Source organism: Dipodomys merriami, unplaced genomic scaffold, assembly GCF_024711535.1.
Source record: "Dipodomys merriami isolate MVZ:Mamm:240054 unplaced genomic scaffold, mDipMer1.0.p SCAF_290, whole genome shotgun sequence".
Lineage (NCBI taxonomy): Eukaryota > Metazoa > Chordata > Mammalia > Rodentia > Heteromyidae > Dipodomys > Dipodomys merriami.
The window spans coordinates 1,264,727-1,286,511 of NW_027204382.1; the positions used below are offsets into that span (position 1 = coordinate 1,264,727).

At 35.2% G+C, this 21,785-nt stretch overlaps 1 protein-coding gene and 1 pseudogene across 2 annotated transcripts in view; one reads left to right on the forward strand and one right to left on the reverse strand.

The window, feature by feature from the left end:
* The window catches only part of LOC138839051 (WD repeat-containing and planar cell polarity effector protein fritz homolog), a 260,737-nt gene that overhangs the window by 180,493 nt on the left and 58,459 nt on the right, over positions 1-21,785 (forward strand). For both annotated transcript variants that reach the window (XM_070038707.1, XM_070038706.1), the window contains exon 14: positions 13,830-13,932. In XM_070038707.1, coding sequence (XP_069894808.1) covers positions 13,830-13,932 — 103 coding nt within the window. The remainder of the gene's footprint in view (positions 1-13,829; positions 13,933-21,785) is intronic.
* Positions 3,798-9,947, reverse strand: LOC138839040 (protein Churchill-like; annotated as a pseudogene).

A 21,785-nucleotide genomic window follows, 5' to 3' on the forward strand; every position in this document is an offset into this window, starting at 1 on the left:
GAATAGTGCTATGAAAGTAGAAATTATTAAATTTAATGACAATGAAAATACCACATGTCAAGAAATGTGGCTAGGTATCAAAGCAATAATACTCAGTAGAAATTTATATTCTTACAAAAACTGAAAAAAATGATATTAGCTTTGATCTCAAGAAGATAAGAGAAAGACATTTAGTACAAAGAATATGTAGGAAAAATTTCAGTTAGTGAGGATGAAAGAAGAGCCTCAATGATTCAGGAAGTATACTCCTATAGTCCCAGCTACTCTAGAGGCTAGGACAGGAAGATTGCTTGTGTCTATTGGCCATTCTTACTTCTGAGAAGGCTCTCTATACATTTTTAATGAGTTTATTAATTAGGTTGTTGTTTCTTTGAGGATTTATTTTTGGGAGGTTTATGCCACATTTACGATAACATTAAAATATGCAAAAAACGTCTAAGAAAGGCATTATTTGTATCTGAGAAATAAAAAGCAGCAAATTTTTCAAGTTTTAATTTATTGTTTCTATTAATTTATCAATAGACTACTTGGGATTTCTTATGTAGATAAATGTGTAGTTCCCGTTTGGCCATATCCCTGCCAACATCTGTTACTGTTTTCTTGATAGTGGCCATTCTAACTTTGGTGAGGTGGAATCTAAATTTTGTTTTGATTTACAAATCTTTTATGGCCAGAGATGTTGGTCATTTCTTCATGTGTCTATTGGCCATTCTTAATGTCCCAGGACTAGAACACACACACAAAAGAATGGTGTCTAGTCTGACATTTTTTGTAGTTCCTCATATTACTTTGAGGAGGTTCTGTTTGATTCCGAGTGTCCTAATGTGTTTAAAATTTGTAATCAATGTATGTTCAATTATATCGTATTTCTTCATCTATTGAAATAATTTATTTTCGCCTTTATTCTGTTACTCCGGTAAGAGAATATTTTTCAGTACTTAAACTTTGCATTCCTGTGGAAAAGTCCAATTTGTAATGATGCATTTTCTTGCATTGTTCATGAGTTATATCAGTCTATAAAATTGTATGCCTTTTTATAGTTTTGATGTCACTGTAATTCTGGTGTTATAAACTGCATTGAATATCCTTCTTTCTCCTCTTGTCACTTCTCTTCCTGACCAACTGACTTCTCTGCCTGTTTCTCAGTGCAGAAAAATATGTGTATACCTGACAGTATTGTACCACAAATTGTTTCATAGAATTGGGCCCTGGAATATACTTTGTGGGAAATTTTCTACTTTGTATTCTATTTTGTAAATTGATATATGGCCATCTAAGTTTTATATTTCTTCTGAAATTAGTTTTGTAATCTATCTTTGAAGGAATTTGCCTAACATACTACTTTGTCAAATTTATTGTTACATTATTATTTATAATATTCCTTTATTACCATTTTAACATATGTATTATCTATGACAATGTTTCCTCTTTCATTCCTGATAGCCCAAATATAACTTCTCCCTTTTTGTAACCTACCAAAATAAATAAAAGTTCATCATTCTACCACTTAAGCCACAGATCTACTTCCAGCTTTTTAGTGGTTTATTAGTGATAAGAAACTCGTGGACTTTCTTGACAAGGCTAGCTTTGAAGTATGATCCTCAGTCAGGATCTAGCTGTGTTGTCCATGCTGGCCTTGAACTGGAAATCCTTTTTTTTTTTTTTTTCAGCCTTTCTAGTGCTGGGATTGCCACATGCCCTCTGCTGACTTTCCATGTCCTGTTTCAGGAATAAAGCAAAATATTTATTTCAAAAGCCATACAGAGCTGGGCGCCAGTGGCTCACGCCTATAATTCTAGCTACTCAGAAAGCTGAGATCTGAGGATCATGGTTCAAAGCCAGCCCAGTCAGGAAAGTCCATGAGACTCATCTCCAATTAACTACCAGAAAACCAGAGGTAGCACTATGGCACAAATGGTAGAGCGCTCACCTTAAGCTGAAGAGCTCAGGGACAGCACTCAGGCCTAGAGTTCAAACCCTACAACTGACCAAAAAAACAAACAAACAAAAAAAGCCACAGTAACTATTTTAGGCTTTGCAGGCCACATGTGTTACTGTTACTCAAGTCTATGACTGCAACAGGAAAGTAGCCACCCATAACAAGTAAGTAAGTGAATACACCGGTGTTCTGGTCCACACTGTGCACACTGTGCACACTGGAAACTGACTTTCATATCATGTTCTTTTTTTTTCACTTGTTTTTTTTTTATTGTGAAAATACTGTACAGAGGGGTTACATTTACATGGGCAAGGTAATGAGTACATTTCTTATCAAGCATTGTCGCCTCCTCCTTTGTTTCCCCTTCCCATCCCTTCCCATCCTCCCCCCACCCCCATATCATGTTCTATAATATCTTTGTTTTCGATTTTTTTCTAGTCACTTATTGACTTCTGCTTCATTTCATTGGTTCTGTATTTATTTTTATTTCAACTTCTCTTTGGTTTAATGTGTTCTTTCATTGAAGTTCATAAGTTAAAGTTTATATTGTCCATTTAGACCTTTCTCCATTGCTAATATGAACATTTAAAACTAAAAGTTTCCTAGTAACTACTGCTACAGCTGAATTCTAATACTTTTATAATGTCATGTTTTCATTTTCATTCAAAATAGTTTCTAATTTCCTCTGTGATTTCTTTGAGCCCCTGGCTACTTAAAAGTCTGCTGTTTAATACCAAATCCCTGGAGATTTTTCCAATACCTTTTGAATTGATTTTTAACTTAATTCCTTTGTAAACAAAATATGCTCCATTGTCCGAGTTTTAAAATTTTTCTTGTTTTGAACATGTATTCAGAATTCTTTTATAGCTAAGCAGTCAATCTTGTTGCATAACCAGTATGTGTTTTCTTTCTGGATGTGAGAAAGAATTCTGATCATGGTTGTTAGGTCCATGGTTGATAGCATTCTATTTTATATCCCAGTCTTTTTGTCAGCTAACTTAGAGGTAAAGAGTTAAGCCTCCAACTTTAGCTGTACATTTTGCTAGCTGTGTTTTCCATTCCTTCAGATTTACATTAGATATTTTGAGTCATTGATCCTCTTTATCATGCAATATCCTTTTGTCTATAAAAAAGTATTCTTCTAAAACTTGTCTTTTGTTATTATAAACACTTGGCTTCCTTTTGATTTTAATGTTTACATTAATCTTTTTCAACTTCTTTCTTTTTACTTATCTGTCTTTAGAGTGAGTCTCCATTGATAACTGATTGCTTTTTCACCCATGAAGTCACCCTTTGACTTAATGTAATTATTAATATAGTTAGCTACAGTGTGGGTCATAATCCAATACCACTTTGTTTCTTTAAGTTGTCCAGCTGTGGTCACTGGGAACTTCTTTAGTTGTTCCTTTGTCTATCTGACATACTACTGGTCATTGTGTTATTTTTTTATGACTTCATTGTTGCTGGTTTTTTGTGGCATAAATGCTCCATACTCATCTTGTATATTTCCTGCCCTACTCTACCAGTCAGTTTCCCAAGGAGTTCTGGTTCCTTCTGGTTCCTTCTAAGGAAAATCAAGATTTGGGCCCTAAGTATACACTTAATTTAGTTACTTTCTGGTCAGATAATTGTTAACTAGAAACTTCAGCAAAAGCTTGGCTCTAGGGAAATGCAGATCCCCTTTACTTTTTGTTCAAAGACTTGCTATTTAAGCAGCAAAAACAAAAAAATAATTAAAACATGAACCCTTCTGTACGGTATTTTCACAATAAAAAAACATGAAGTTTCATTATTAGATAAAACATCAGGATTGCTATATTTTAAACTAACCAACATGATTACAACAAAACTAGGAATCTTAGGATAACAGAGTCATTTGTTGAGGGTCATCAGGGAGAATACTTACATTATCTTCAGCTTTGCCACATAACAGACATAGCATGGTGTATTCCTGAAATTCATCCATGATACCAAATGAATACTCATGCCTGGCTATGACATGATGACATTTTTTTTTGGGGGGGGGGGTGTCTGGTCGTAGGGCCTGAACTCTGGGCCTGGGCACTGTCCCTCAGGTCTTCAGCTCAAGGCTAGCGTTCTACCACTTGAGCCACAGCGCCACTTTCGGCTTTTTTCTTTTTGCTTATGTGGTGCTGAGGAATCAAACCCAGGGCCTCATGCATGCAAGGCAAGCACTGTACCACTGAGCCACCTTCCCAGCCCACGATGACAATTTTTATACAGATCATAGGTAATTATTTCTTCTCCATCCTCCCCTTCCAGGGATTTGTTAGTAATCATCATGAAGTCCCACTTACTGCACGCTGCACATCCTGTAAAGTTCAGTAGAAAAGATCCATTCTCCAGATGTTACCCTGCTTGAGATATTCCTTCTCAATACAGTTCCCACATGTTGATCCACCTTTTACTGGAAACCATTCTCCAGAGCTTCCAGTTTGGTTACTTTAAATGTTATTTTTTTCACTACTGTTCTTTGCCTTTATCTTTTCCCCCAATTTTTCCTTTTCTGTGCTTCTTTTGAATTAATTGCAGATGTTTTATATTTTCTGTCTTTTGGCTATACTGCATTGCTTTCATTTGTTCATAGATATACACTTGTCCTTGTCATTATAATATGTATCATTAGGTTATAACTGTGTTTTTATATCAAAAAAAGAAGCATATATTCCCTCATTCAAATCTACCAATTGTGATATTATTTATTTATTTCTGGAATAGTACAAGCCGCAATACATTTTTATTGGTGTTTGTTTGGTGGTACCAGTGCTAGGCAAGGGTTCTACCACTTGGAATGGCTGCCCTTAGCCATTTTTTACTTTAGTCTTTCATTTTTACTCAGTGCCGGCTTTACACTTTGGTCCCCCTACCTATACTTTGTATAACTTTCACTTCTCAAAGATGAGATATTTTGGCTTAGTATAGACCTCCTGGTTTACAGAGTGTATTTCTTTTTTTTTCAACACTTTAAAATTTATTTTTAGTGGCTTATATAATTTAGTTCATGATCTTTCTTCATTGTTCTATACAATGAGTTGTCCATCTTGCTGTTTTTACAATATTCTTTTTGTTACTTTTGTGTGTGTGTGTGTTGGTCATGGGGTTTGAACTCTGGGCTTGGGCGCTGTCCCTGCACTCTTCAGCTCAAGGCAAGCACTCTACCGCTTGAGCCACAGCACCACTTCCTGTTTTCTAGTGGTTTATTTGAGATAAGAGTCTCACTGACTTTCCTGCTGGGGCTGGCTTTGAACCACGAAACTCAGATCTCAGCCTCCTGAGTAGTTAGGATTACAGGTCTAAGCTACCAGTGCCCGGCCTTTTTGTTACTATTTTGCAGCAATTTGATTATGCTGTATCTTTGCCTTGTATATGTGTCTGTGCATTTCTCTATCTTGCTTATGGTTTGTAGTTTCATGGTTTTCATTATATTGGGAAATTTCAGTCATCATCTTTTTGTCCTTATTGTTCGCCCCTCACTTTCTCTGTCTGTTTCTCTGTTTCTGTCTCTGTCTCTCTCTGTCTCTGTCTCTGTCTCTCTGTCTCTCTCTGTCTGTCTCTGTCTCTGTCTCTGTCTCTGTCTCTCTCTCTCTCTCTCTCTCTCTGTCTCTCTTTCTCCCTCCCCCCTCTCTCTCCATCTTCTGGGCTTCCACTTAGACTAATCCATTTATTAAAACTTTGTTCATGTTATTTTCATGGTTCCCACTATATTTTTCCCTTCTGTTTTGACATTATGTTACTGTAATGTTGGTAGAGATACCTTTGCTAATGTCCTTTTTAGTCTTTTTCTCTGTAGGCTTTATTTTGGCTTTGGTTTTGGGTTTTTTTGTTTTTGTTTTTTTTTTGCATTAAGTTCACTAATCTTGAATTCTGCAGTCTTAGAATTACTTTTTGCCCATCCAGTATGTTTTTCACTTGAGATGTAGTGTTTTCAATCTCTATTTTTTTCTTTAAAAAATATAATTCAACTCAGTAACTATTATATTCATGTTTTCCATTAAATCCTTCTTTGTATTCATGTGTATATTGTGTATGTATGTGTTAAGGATATGTGTTGATTATTTGGTTTATATGACTTAAAATATATTTTTAAAAGTTGGTTCCTATTCCATTATCTCTGTCATTTTTCTAGTCTGTTTTAGGTGTTCAGTTTTTCTTCTTTTATTTAAGGAGCTGTATAAAGGAACTGCCATTCAACCAAGCGGTGTATTAACACAGTGCATCTTGGTCAAGTCACCATTTGAACATTCTCATCTCTCCTTCCCAATCACCCTTCCCTCACTTTTCTTAATTTTGTAGAACATATATTGCATTTTTTACTGCATTTCCTCTCCTTTCTTCTTCCTTTTGATTCCTTTTCACCCTTTTCAAGTAGTGGTTTCCTAGTGTTTATTTTGTTGACTTTTGATGTAATCTTTCTAAGGAATTACACTGTTGAATTCTCATCTGAATCTATCTTATTTCAGTTAATCCATTTATGTACATTTGCATACCACCCAAAGTATTTACTTAAATATTTATACACTAATTCTATCTTACACATATGAGAGAAAACATTTAACTTTTGTCTCTCTGTGCCTGACTTACTTCACTTAACATAATTTTTCCACGTCTTTCCATTTCTTTACAAACGATGCAGTATCATTATTTCTAATGGATGAGTACAATTCCGTTGTGTATATATACCACATTTTCTTGATCCATTTGTACATTGATGGAGGCCTCTAGGCTAATTCCATACCTTGGGTGTGGCGAATAGTACTGCAATGAACATGATTGTACTGGTGGCTTTACTGTATCCTAGTTTGTAATCTATTGGATAAATGCCCAGGAGTGGGATTTCTGGATCATAGGGTAGTTCTGTTTAGTTTTTTGAGGACCCTCCATGCTGTTTTCCAGAGTAGTTGAACAGTTTGCATTCCCAATCATGTATTAGGGTTTCCTTTTGCCCACATTCTCGTCAGCATCTGTTTTTATTCTTTATCATGAGAATTTTCATGAGGTAGAATCTCAATGTTGTTTTGATTTGCAGTTCCTTCATGGCCAGAGATGTTGAGCCTTTCTTCATATGTCTGTTACTTCTGAGAAGATTCTATAAGCTAAATAGAGGGTTTTGCTTTTGAAGCTCCTTATTTTGGATATTAGGCCATAGTCTGATGTATTGCTGTCAACATTTTTCAGTTTTTCTGCTGGTTAGGATTACATTTTCTTATATCCTATTGCATGTTTTATTTTAAATTTTGTGTTGTGAGTACCGGATTTTGCTATATTCATGTGAACAAGTTATACGTGGTATACTCCTTACTAGCCAAATTCTCTCTACTGAGTCCTTTGCACTGATTCCTGTAGTATTGATAGCTTCCTTGCATTCTTCCATCATAAGGTGCCCCAAACCAAGAATCAGCTATATCTCTAAGTAGTTCTGGTTTTTTTTAGTAGGAGTGTTGCTGGAATTCACAGACCAGGTTCTTGAGTGCTTATTACTACCATGTTTTTCATTATACTCCAGAGTAATGAGCTAGAACAAGGAGCTCACAGGCTTTCTTTTGTAAAGGACCAGATAGTAAATATTTTAGGCTTTCCAGGCCACCCCAGCCTTTGTCACAACTATTCAGCTCTGCTGTTATACATGCAAATTATCCAGAGGCAATATTTACAGAGATGAATCTGACTGTATTCTAATAAAACTTTATTAGAAATGCTTTTAGCAAGATGAATTTGGCTCACAAGCTGTACTTTGATGACCTGTTTTTATATTGCAAAAGATCACTGCCTCTTTCCCTGGGTTCCATTTCATAAATGATTTCTGCTGCCCATAAGACACAGCACACTTCAGACTGTAACTTAAACTATCTTGCCACTCAGATCTCCATTTGACAATTGTGACCCATGTTCCAAGGCCTGATCAGCTCTGTGCTTGAAGTTCATGAAATTATTAATCTGGTTACCTGCAGAGACCTACTTGCATAAGTATGAGCTCTTTACCAGATAGTATAATCTCTTTAACTCTTTGTTAGCCATTCTGTAAACTTTATGTATAATGTGTGATATGACAGTTACTGCTAATAATTAAGGTTGGGATAAAAGAATCTGTGATGGCAAATGGCCATGAATGCCAGGTGAAATCAGTAGTTGGTGATTAAAGGACCACAAAATTGACATAACTTGTAAATTTGTTATTCATTGCATTCTGAGATTCTGGAAAGACAACTGGGTCTTGTTTGTGGCATAGCCTGCTTGTGACTCTTGATTACTAAAATATATATTCACATTAATGTGTTATTTGACATTTATCTTGAAAGTTATATTCTAAATCCTCAAAATTTGAAATTTCTAAAATATGGCATTATGAAAAACAATATTTTATTCTTAATTCTTGGGTTTGGGAAGCACACCATGGTTTGAACAGAGAACCTATGATTCGCTAGGCAGTTATTCCCAATTCTTAAAACTTTTCACTGAGCCACCTGCAAACCTAGCTACTCAAGAGGCTGAGATCTAAGGATCATTGTTTTAAGCCAGCCTGGGAAGGTAAGTCCAGGAGACTCTTATTTATAATTAACCAGCAAAAACACCAGAAGTGGAGATGTGGCTCAAGCAGTACACCACCAGTCTTGAGCAAAAATGCTACGGGGAGGGGAAAAAAAGTTTCTTACTGATTAGATTTGTCCTGCCAAAGAAACTTATTTTTAATATAGAAAAAGAATTGTATTTCATGTTTTGATGTGTAGGCTAAATAGAACAGTTCTGAACAATATTTTATATTAATAGTTTTGATAACTTATTTTAACTTATTTTACCTTATTTTAGCTCAGTAAAGTATCATGTAGGGCTAGAATATCTTAAATGTTGACTAGTATGTATGTTTTAACAATATTAATTCTACACCATGACTATGGAACTTGTTTCAGTTTATCTATTTCAATTTCTTTTCATCTGTTTTGTATTGTGCAGATGTTTCACTCTTGTTAACTTCTAATTATTTTATGATGTAAATGAGATTGTTTTTCTTTTGAATAGTTGTTGTTAGCAAGTAGAAGTGCCATTGACTTTTACATGTTGATTTTTTACTGAAGCCTTACTGAATTTGTTTATTAGTTCTAACAGCTTTTGTGAGTTAGCGTTTTCTATATACAAAATCAGGTGATCAGCCAACAGAGACCATTTTACGTCTTCCATTCTTATATGAATGTGCTTTATTTCTTTTTTTCTTGCCTAATTTCCTGGATGAAGTTTCTAGTACTTGACCGAATAGTAAGAGTAGGCATTGTTTTATTTCTTATCTTAGAAAAAGAGCTTTCAATGAGTGGCTGATGGTTTGTTTTATAGATAGATAGATAGATAGATAGATAGATAGATAGATAGATAGATAGATAGATAGATAGATACTTATATCTATCTATATATGAGTTCAGATTCTATATATATATGAGTTCAATTCTTCTATGCCTTCTCACAAGATTTTATCATGAAAGAATATTGAATTTTCTCAATTTTTTTTTCTGAATCCTTATGTGGCATTGGTGTCCGGATATTGCTGAACTCCTATAGTTAGTTTGGAAAATTTTCCCTCCTTTTGAGCTTTTTGTAAGAGTTTGAGAAAGACTGATATTAGCTCTCTTTTAAATGTTTTTGTTTTGTTTTGTTTTGTTTTGTTTTGTGGTTTTTGTTGTTGTTGTTGTTGCTTTTGTCGGTTATGGGGCTTGAACTCTGGGCCTGGGTGCTGTCTCTGAGCTCTTCAGTTCAAGGCAAATGCTCTACCACCTTAGCCACAGCACCACTTATGGTTTTCTGGTGGTTAATAGGAGATAAGAGTCTCACAACTTTCCTGCCTACCTGGCTTTTTGAACCATGATCCTTAGATCTCAGCCTTCTGAGTAACTAGGATTATAGGCGTGAGCCATCAGCGCCTGTGATGAGAAACTTTGTATTACCTAATCAGTCTCTCATTGCCATTTCTATTTCTGCCTAATTCTGTATTGATATAATGCATGTTTCTAGGGATGCATCCATTTCTTCTAGATTATCCTCTTGGTTGGTGCACCTGTATTCATACTGGTGTCATGAGCCTTTGCATTTCTATGCATGTTTTATATCTTCTTTTTTATTTCTGATTTTATTTGACTCTTTTTAGTATACCTAAAGGCTTGTTCTTCTTATCTTTTCAAAATAACCCATTTTTTAGTTTGACTGATTTTTTTATTGTTTTTATATAATCTCTATTTCATTTATTTCTGTTATTTGTTACTTCCTTCTCTGTACAAAGTTTAGACTTTGTTTTTATTTTCTAGTTCCTTAAAGTATACCAGATTGTTTGAGATCTTCATTTTTTTTTTTTAGGTAGGCATTTATTTTGTAGCCAGACTTCTCAGAACTGCTATTTATTGTATCCTACAAGTTTTACTGTTTTTTACCACATTTCATTTATTTAAATACATTTTTATGTTTCTATTTTTATTTCATTTTGACCCCGTTGATTGTTTAGGGTCATGTTGTTCAATTGCCATCTGTTTGTCATTAATTACTGGTTTCATGATGTGATTTCAGTCTTCTCAAATTTATTAATTTGTTTTATAGTGTAACATATGATCAAAACCTTTGTCAGTTAGAGTAAGTCTTGTCTACTTTTTATCATTTGTTTGTTTGTGCCAATCTTGGGACTTGAACTCAGGGCCTGGAAGCTGTCCCTTAGCTTTTTTGTTCAAAGTTAGTATTATGAAATTTGAACCATATCTCCACTTCCTGCTTTTTGCTGGTTAATTGCAGATAAAGTTTTTCTTGAGATTTTGTTGTTGTTTTTTTTGTTGTGTTTTTTTATTGCCAAGGTGATGTACAGAGCTATATAAGTAAGGTAATGAGTACATTTCTTGTCAACCTTGTTACTCTTTCCCTCATTTTTCTCCTACTTTCCCTCTCCTCCAAACCCCAAGTTGTACAGATCATTTCCAACATACTGTCTTGTATATATTGCTGATGCATTAGTTCTTCCCTTGTCCTTTGTCTCACCATGAGGATAAAGTTTTATGAGCTATACTACTCCAGCTGGCTTTGAACTGCAATCCTCAGATCTCAGCCTCTGTAGTAGGTAAGATTATGGGTGTGAACCACCTATACCCTGCTGGACATACATTTTCCCACCATTTCCTTAAGTAGATTTCTTGAAAGAATATATAATTTTATTTATTGTTAAAATATGGGTCCAAGCCAGGCACTGTAGCTCATGCCTGTAATACTAGATGCTCACAAGGTTGTGATCCAGAGCATAACCATTATGAAGCCAACCCAAGCAGAAAAGTCCCAAAAGGCTCTACTTCTAACTTAACCAACATAAAACAGGTCTGAAAGTGTAGTTCAAGTGGTAAAACACCAGCTGAGCAAAGGTGAGGCCCAGAGTTGAAATCCCAGTACCAGCAGAAAAAAAAAAGGGTTCCAGTAAACTTTTTCTATAAAGTCAGATAGCAAGTATTGTAGGTTTGTAGGCCAAGACAAAACTGAGATTATTCTGTAGGTACTTAAATTACAAGAAAGAAAACAGATTTCTGTAAATCTTTATTGATTAAATTAGAAATATGGTAACATTGAATACAACATTGTACTCAATTTGTAATCCAGGTCTACAAATCTGAAGAACAGAGTTCTTTTGGAAGTTAAATGTTGATGTTCTCTGTCATCCAAATCTGTTTCAAATGTTCATTTGTTAACGCTGATCTACAATGAGATTTTCCATATTTCACCTTTGCAAATGTCTTTCCACATACATAGGTACTGCCAAATACTGGTATCAATCCGTGAACACATGATTTAATTGAGCATTTTCACAGATTGGAAGGCATTTTTAGAATTCTATTAGCTAAAAGGCTAGAATGCCTTTTAGCATGTCATTACATTGCAAATCACTTCCAATTAAAGTTCCTCAATTGCACAGCTAAGTGGATTTTGGAATATGGAAATTTTTTATACATGCATAGAGGTCTGAAAACACTGCTGTTATTTGAAATTAGAATATATCGCTACAAATTTGTGTAGGAATGAAGATATCACTTAAAAAAAACTTTTGACAGTGCAGGCCTGACATTACTTGCAATTCAACAATGTTAGTTCTCATTGAAATGACTTTATCACAGAATGTTTCACATATAAGCACTGTTTTGCCTTGTAATTTTAGCTTGAAACATTTTCAAGTCTGCAGCAAAATCTAATTCCAGAGCCAAAGTTCAATAACAGTGGTTGAGAACAGTTTTTCTAACCATTCAAAAAATGTAAAAACCATTCTTAAAAACTATACAAACACAAGCTAGTTGGTCCATTGGTCATAGTTTGCTGACTTCCTGTTCTATAGTCTTGTTGGGTTTTGTTTTTGTTTCTCTCTCTCTCTTGCTGTCTCTCTCTCTCTCTGTCTCTCTCTCTCTCTCCCCCTCCTTCCTCTCCACCCCCTTCTCTCTCTGGTGATTCTCCTGCCTCAGCATCTCAGGTTAAGGTACAAGTATGTATTAGTAGGTCTGGTCCTATAAAGTATTAACTGATGATGTTCTGAGTAAATATTAGTGACTTTTCCCAAAATTTGCAAACAAATATTATTAACTTCTAAAAAACAATTTGAATGTTAATTACCCTGATTTCATTTAAAACTGTACGCCTCTATACATGTATTGAATTTCAGCACAGTATTCCATAGATTTGTACAGTTAAAAAGATCAGAAATAATGTTTTCAATTTATGTGATTGAATAATAAGATTAAGTATCTTTTCATCATTATAAGCCATTTACATTTTACTTCTTAATTGGAAATTGGCTGTTCATATTATTTTTTTCATTTTTATAAAAATTTCACTCCAACAATCAAGGAATAGTCTCATACCTAAGAGTACCAAGTTCTTTTTGGTGGTTCTACCTACTTATTTTTCACTGTTTTCCTTCACACGTCCAACACCTCTTTCATTTTGAGAGACCTACCACTGCCTGACAGAGCGTGCTTTCTCAAACACTCAGAAAATGTTTTCTCAAGCTTCTCTGAATGTTTGTGCCTGATGTCATTCATTCTGTTACATTTTCTTCTTTTTCCCTCCCAGTGTAACTATACATCCTGTAAGGCTCAAATTAAGGACCAGCTCCTTTCTTTAGTTCCAGTCTGTGCCCATGTCTGCCATAAAAGAGACACAGGGATTTGTTGGTGGTGGTGGTGGTGATAGTAGTGGTAATTAACTGTCTGTTTATAGTGGTCTGTCTTTTTCCTGGGCTCATAGTTTCTTTTATTATTATTATTATTATTATTATTATTATTATTATTATGGTGATATACAGAGGGATTACAATGACATGAGTCAAGTAGTGAGTACATTTCCTTTCCTTTCTTACAATGTCTTCTATTCCCTCACCCTTTTCCAGTCCCTCCCTCACTCCCATCTCCACCCACCAGGTCTACAGTTCACTTTTCGTCAGTGTCCAGTGGGGCTCATAGTTTCTTGATTCTAAGACTGTAATTGATTTTTGTTTCAGATCAGTTTTCAATACTTGCCGGCACCAATTACAGTATTCACAAGTATACCCCAGGCATACATTCTGTGTAATTAATATCACTGAATAGTGTTTAGCATAATATAAAATTTGAAGACTCACCCTCAGCTGCTTGTGCCCGTAGAATCAGCTACTTGAGAGGCTGAGGGAAATTTTGTATTTTTCCCTTGTAGCATAAAATAGCTAATTCACATAATTATATTTAGTCACAGCTCTGGTCTGTAAGAAAAGAATATTGAGAACCTTAAAGTCAAGTCTATTTTGTAATCTGAACAGTTAAATTTCCTCTTTCAGAATCTCCTTTGTAACTTGAGCAAGAATCATTTTGAATTAATCTTTTATTTTTCTTTATTTCCAAAGGATATCCATTACCTCGCCCTAGATAAGGGTGAATTGGCACTAGCTGAAGTGGCAAGAAAAAGAGCTAGTGACATTGATGCGGAATCAATAACCTCTGGAGTCGGTAAGAATCAATGCTGGTTTTTTAAAATGCTTTTGTTTTAATCAATACTTCGCATCATTCCTATATATGTTTGTAGAGCATGGTTGGCTAATTTGGATTACTTTCTTTGTAAAGTCTGTTTTTTTTTAAAGAAAGATTAAGCCTTGAGAAAGAGTTTAGGATTGATAAACCAGCTGATATGTGACAACTGATAACCACTGATTGCTTCAGTCACTGTTTAGCAAAAAGACGATGCTATTTCTATATTTTGGGAAAAGAGTTCATTTTTATCATTTGTTAGGTGATGAACTAACATAGAAACGTATAGCAATTTTATTCACAGACATGTCATACCTTAACAGAATTATCTCTTGCATCAAAGGATTTCATGGGATTTCAGGTTTAAGGAGTGATTTGGCTTTGCTCAGAAGCTGCTAGAGGCCACTTTACAAAGTAGTAGTCTGAAATAAACAGAGAGGCCTAGACTGAAACTAAAGACCCATTTAAACACTATAGAATAGAAAAGTAAAAGGTTTTAAAATACATTGTACTATCAACATGAACTTTTTTTCCTAAACTCAGTTTATCTGATGTACTAAATCTGTCAGTATGGATAATTTTATATCATAATTCCTTCCCCTTATATTCCTTGGGCTATTTAGGCCTAGATTCCTCCTAAATTACCTCAATTTAAATCACTGTTCTTGCAAACTTTTCCCAAAGGAGAAAATGATTAAAATTTAGCTATCAAGGTTGCTGTTTGGAGCTGGAGTTTGGTTGTTCCTACCTACTCAAGGAGGCTAAAAGGATCTCTGTGCAAAACCAACAGGAACAGACAAATCTGAGAAATGCTTATCTCCAGTTACCCAGCATAAAGCCAGGAGTGGAAGTGTAGTTCAAATGACAGAGTACCAGTCTTGAGTAGAAAAAACCAGGTGAGAGTATGAGGCCTTGAGTTCAAGCCACAGCACCATTTTGCACATGCGTGTATACATGCACACACACACACACACACACACACACACACACACACACACACACACACACACACACACACACACACACACACACAAAGACCAAGTAAAAGTAAAAGGCCGAATTATGTAAGATATTCAGAGTAGTTTGGTCTACATGGAAGAATTTGTAAATGTATTACATATAGTTTATTACATATAGTGTATTACATATAGTTGCTATCAACACAGTTAAAAGTAAGAGTTGTCAAAGGAAAAGCTCTATCATGATCACTGAGTGACTAGATCATTTAAAAATTTTAGTGAAGTGTGACATACATACAGAATAGTGATTTATCGTAAGTAGGGCTCAGTGAGTTTCTACAGGGAGCACTTCTTTGTTTACCAGTACCCAGAACAAGTAACATACATGATTAAGACCCATAGAAGTCCTCCTGTATCTTTGTTCAGAGAATAAACCACATGCCCAACTTTTTACTTTTTATATAATTGGTTAGTTTGGCCTTTTTAAATCTTAAAATACTAGATAGAATTACACATACATTATTTTATTATTTTGATGGGGGGGGTCTGGTCATGGGGCCTGAACTCTGGGCCTGAGCGCTGTTCCTTAGCTCTTCAGCTCAAGGCTAGCGCTCTACCACTTGAGCCACAGCGCCACTTCAGCTTTTTTCTTTTTTGCTTATGTGATGCTGAGGAATCAAACCCAGGACCTCATGCATGCAAGGCAAGCGTTCTACCACTAAGCCACCTTCCCAGCCCATATACATTATTTCATATTTGGCTCCTTTTACTCAATGCTGGGAATGTGAGAATCTTCTATATTATTGCAGGCAGTTTTAATTGTTTTTCTTTTCTTTCTCTGGGGATCAAACCTAATACCTCTTTATGCTAAACTGAGCTATACCAGCAGCCTCTAGTTGTATTTTTTTATTTTTAATCAATGTACAACAGTGTTGCAGTTATAAATACAATTTTATTCATTCCATTAAAGTGGATGTAGGATAATTCATTTTTAAATATGACTTGTGAGGTTAATTATATATAATATAAATGTATATATAGTATATTATTATATATTATATATGTATATATTATAATATATATGTGTATATATAATATATATTCATATGTATATATAATATATATACTATATATTATATATGTATAAATACAAATATACACAATTTGTTTAGTTTTTTTAAAAATTATTTTTATTTTTTGGGTCCGGTCATGGGGCCTGAACTCTAGGCCTTGGCACTGTCCCTCAGCTCTTCAGCTCAAGGCTAGCACTCTACCACTTGAGCCACAGCGCCACTTACAGCTTTTTTCTTTTTGCTTATGTGGTGCTGAGGAATCGAACCCAGGGCCTCATGCATGAAAGGCAAGTACTCTACCACTGAGCCACCTTCCCAACCCTTGCTTAGCTTTTTGATTATTTCATTTCTTCTAGCAGCCTTGTCTTATGTTTGGTAGAGTGTTCAAGTATACTCAATAAATTATACTAAGTGCATAACATTTATTTAAGTGCACATTTAAGCACATAACATGCTTAAACATTTTACAGTTTAGTAGGGGAAAGACTTGTAATCAGTTTTGACATGGCATGACATAGACACATAGTCACTACCTATAAAAGTTAAGTTCAGGGCTGGGAAGGTGGCTCAATGGTAGAGCGCTTGCCTTGCATGCATGAGGCCCTGAGTTCGATTCCTCAGCACCACATAAACAAAAATAAAAAAGCTGGAAGTGGCACTGTGGCTCAAGTGGTAGAGCGCTAGCCTTGAGCTGAAGAGCTGAGGTACAGTGCCCAAGCCCAGAGTTCAGTTCCCACAACCAGGCCCCCCCCCAAAAAAAAGTTAAGTTCAGTAAGTATTTGATAGCAGCAATGAAGTACTTTAAATGTTCCTTCTTTCCTTTGCTTGCTTTTCAGTACTATATGCAAATTTTCTTGTATATTAGAAGACTAGACAGACTTAAGTTTAAAGAATTAAATAGATGAGATTGTGGGTATAAAATCATTTTTGAAAAAGATAAAATACTACAAAACAACATCCAGTATTACTATTATAATGTAGTCATAGTGTGAATTATGTCAGGGCAAATTCTGTTGGCCTAAACTGGACTGCTTAATGTGGGTGTGTGGGGGTGTGTGTGTGCGCGCGCGCACGTGTGCGCGCATGCCCATGTTTCCCCATACAGGTGGTTGAACTGAGGTTCTGGAGCTTTTTTTTAAGGCCTTCAAGTTCTTACTTAGCTTTTTCCATTCAAGGTTAACATTGAGCCTCATCTTTACTTCCTCATATTGCTGGTTAATTGAAGATAAGAGTCTCTTATATTTGTCTTTTTCTGGCCTGGATCTGAAGCAGGATCTTCAATTCTCAAACCTCTGAGTAGCTGGGATTATAAATATGAGCCACTGGTGTCCAAATGATGGCTAGATTTTTTAAGCAACTTGATTATTTCAGGCATTTCTATTCTCTGATCATATAATCGCATATATTATATTGGGTTAAATACCAAAGGCAAAAATTCTTAAGATTGATAAAATACTACGGCTGGTTATTACAATAAAATAAAATTCTGAATATGAACATTGGCACCAGAGTTATTACTACCAGTTGCAAGACCACTAGAAAGTAACTTACTTTCTACATGCCTCAGCACCCTCATTTTAAAAAGTGATGGTATGTTTAGTACCTATGTTACAAATTATTGTGGAATTAAGTTAGTTCTTTCATATTTTGAACAGAGCCTTGCAAAGATTAAGGCATAGTATTGGTTAACTATTAGTAGTCCTTTAAAACTCAAAATATAGTATGTATTTGTAGTAATACACATTTTAATAGAAGACAGAACATCCACAAAGTACAAAATTTATTGTTTGTTCTTTATGATACCTTAATTTTAGTCCTTCCTATTTAAATTTTAGCATTCTTTATTAAATTTTGAATTTAAAAATTCATTTATCAGGAAAGAACTAGGAATGAGTATCCCATGAACTATATCTTTACAGAAGTTTGTATTTTTGTAACTGTCTAATTTTATTGTAAGCCTGAGAAGTCTGGCATAATACAAACTGTGAAGTAAAATCTGTCCTCTTGCACTTTTAACCTTGGCTTTATCATTGGTGTATCAGTGGGTACTGTAATGTCAGTGAGATAGTTGGTGTGGAACAGTCCAGGCAGAAATAAAACAAGAAACCTCAAAATACAACTTACCAAAGAAATACTACTCGTGTGTGTGTGTGTGTGTGTGCGCGCGCTCCTGGGACTTGAACTCAGGGTGTGGGTGCTATCCCTGAGCCTTTTTGCTGAAGGCTAACACTCCGCCACTTGAGCCACAGCTCCTATCCTGGCTTTTTTTGGTAGTTAATAGGAGATAAGAGTCTCATCATAGCCACCATCACCCAGCTGTTACTCCCTTCTTAATCCTGAGATGCATTCAGGAATGGTAAAGCATAGAAGTATTATCAGATTACCAGGATCCTTCTATGTGTTGCTTTCTTACGTAAGGTACAGCCTCCATCTACATCATTAAAGATGAGCGTCTTAGCCTACAGGAAAGAGGAAAAAGGAAGAGGAAAGGCTCCTTTTTGTCCAGGTACAACCTAGTTGTTAGCCATCACTTCTGCTTATATACCATTGGGCAGAACCTAGTCATAGGACTATACTACATTAAACTATGAGAAAGTTGGAGGCAAGTATATGTTCAGTGGGCTGAACAAGTGTTGTTACTATAAAATCAGAAACCATTTGGGAGGATAGCTAGCAGTTCAAAGAAAAGAAACATAAAAAAAAAACTTCTATATAATCCACATATGCAGAGAAATGAAAATATAAAAGACATCCCAGCTGCATTTAATGTAACTGTCTATACATTTGCATATTATGAGATTCTTCCAAATGCATTATATTTCCAAATTCATTTATTATATATGATCTTTCAGATATTCTGCTATAAAAAATCTGTAGCATTGTAAGTTGCCATCTCCTTTTAAAATATATTTTTAAATTCTACTTCAAAAGCCTATTCATGCTTAATGAAAAATTTGAAACACTACAATTTAAAAGCTGTAGTATAAAAATAAAAATTTATTTTCAACCAGAGATTACCAATAAATCAGTTTACTTCCTTCTTTTGTTATGCATATACTTAATAAAATTGGATTCCTTATTTGTCTTGAGTTGTTATTCAATGATATGCCATCAGCAAAGTCCCATGCCTTTAAAAATTTATGCAAGCCAGGCTCTACCCCAAAAGTCTAGCTATTCAGGATGCCGAGACTTAAGAATTAAGATTTGAAGCTAGCCCTACAGAATAGGCTGTGAGACTCTTTATCTGCAATTAACCAGCAACAAAATTGGAAGTGAAGTGTGACTCAAGTGGTAGAGCAATGGCCTTGAGCAAAAAAAGCTAAATAAGAGCAGAAGACCTGATTTCAACAACAACAACAAAAAAAATCATTCAAAAACTTGAGTTTTAGTAAGTTTTCTTACTAAAAGTGTCTTTTAGCTTTTATTAAACCATAGTCCTTAATGGAACTGTGGCTCAAGTGGCAGAGTGCTAGCCTTGAGCAAAAGGAGCCTGGGGACAGTGCCCAGACCCAGAGTTCAAGCCCCAGGACCGGCAAAACATTTTAAGAAAAGAAAAGAAAAAGAAAAAAAAAAGTCAGTAACTAAGCCCTAGTCCTCTTGTAAAGGTGCATACAAATGATATCTAATAGATGATACATGTATAAAGATAGACATTCGCTCTTAAAGTATATTCTAAAATTAAACTCCAAAAAAGTTTTTAATTCTAACAATTTAAACTGTGGTTGTTTAATTTCTGTGCTATGCTTGACAGTGTATGATTTATTGCATGTTTGTCCTAGGAGGGACATTCATGTTAACCTGGCTCTCCTTCACCTATCTTTTTTTTTTTTTTTTAATAATTTTTTTTTGGCGGGGTCTGGTCATGGGGCCTGAACTCTGGGCCTGGGCGCTGTCCCTCAGCTCTTCAGCTCAAGGCTAGCACTCTACCACTTGAGCCACAGCACCACTTCCGGCTTTTTTCTTTTTGCTTATGTGGTGCTGAGGAATCGAACCCAGGGCCTCATGCATGCAAGGCAAGAGCTCTACCACTGAGCCACCTTCCCAGCCCCATCCTTCACCTATCTTTATTAGAACATGATGTCAGTTTTTATCTATACCTTCTTACCTTTAGATATCTTTGCCTAACGACATAAGTCTAAACCTAAACGTCTTTTTTTGTGTGTGTGTGAAAATACCATACAGAGGGGTTACAATTACCTGGGCAAGATAATGAGTACATTTCTTACAAGCATTGTAGCCTCTTCCTTTGTTTCCCCTTCCCATCTCTTCCCGTTACCCTCCCTCCCCTCCTCCCATACCAAAGTTGTAAAGTTCGTTTTTGACATAACGACTTGTACATCTCATTGTTGCAATGGGTCCACCTGTATCCCTATTTAAAAACAATTTGTTTTTTTCCCTTCCCCTCCACAAATTATACCAACATCAAATACAGTGAAAGCAGGGGTTATGCCATGGGGGAGGGACATACAAAGCAACAAAGAAATCATCTTATAAATGTGTTAGAAACAATTGCATGAAAGCAAAAATATTTGAATACTTATCTTGGGGTTAACCTAAACTTCTATAACCATCTGAACCTCAAGGATTACTAACTGTTTTGGATACAAAGGTCTGTACAGATCATATTACTTGTATTACTCAATGAGTTATAGTTTCAGTGAAATTCCTAAGAACTCGATTATCATAAAACCTTTGTCTTGTGAATACTCTTGGAGTGAATAATACCAGACATGATATATTAAGTATTTTCCTCTAAATTAGGCAATTGTTTTTAAGAGAAATTTTAGACTAGATATGACTGAATAGAATTCAAACTAAGACGTTAATCAAATTCTAGCCAACATATAACTGTGAAAAATTTTGTTCATATGTTCTTTATTAGATGCATATTTATTCATGGTTCATCTTTAAGGGGCTTTACATAATCATTAATTTACCTACTCATTATGATACGATGCCATTCCAACTACTAAATTCTGAGGCAAAAAAGTAAAACACTTTCTGCTCAACAAGTCTTCAATGTAATACATGTGTACTACAAGGTACATAAATTTAATTGTTACTATCCTATACCTAAGTGATGAACAAGAAGAAATACCTATACTAAGTAACTTTTCTGATTTCAAGTACTAATCTCAACAGAGAAAACTGTACATTTTAATTTTTATCACTTACACATTGTCCACAAAATAAGCAGTTTTAATAATATAAAATAGATTTTGAAATACAATGAAATGGCTATACAAATAATGTTCATTACCATTTTTAAAATACTTATCTGTATTAACTTTTAGATAGAACTCAATAAAGTTGAGGGACTTGCTTAGAATTAACATATCAGTCAGTGCAAGAATTAGACCCATAGTCCAAATCTTGTGAAGAAAAATGTGAAATAGTTACACATCGATCTTTCTTTACTATGCTGAGTCTAAAACTAGAATATTATCACTATAAGACAATAAAGAAATCATTAGAAAGAACAACTGTATGTTAGCGTAAGTTACCTCTTTCTTATGTACAACAACCCTAGAGAGGGCTGGGAAGGTGGCTCAGTGGTAGAGCGCTTGCCTTGCATGCTCAAGGCCCTGGGTTCGATTCCTCAGCACCACATAAGCAAAAAGAAAAAAGCCGGAAGTGGCGTTCTGGCTCAAGTGGTAGAGCGCTAGCCTTGAGCTGAAGAGCTGAGGGACAGCGCTCAGGCCCAGAGTTCAGGACCGGACCCCCAAAAAAAACAAAAACAAAACAAAACAACAACAAAAAAAAAACAACCCTAGAGAGTTAATTCTTTTTTGAAAAGTTAATT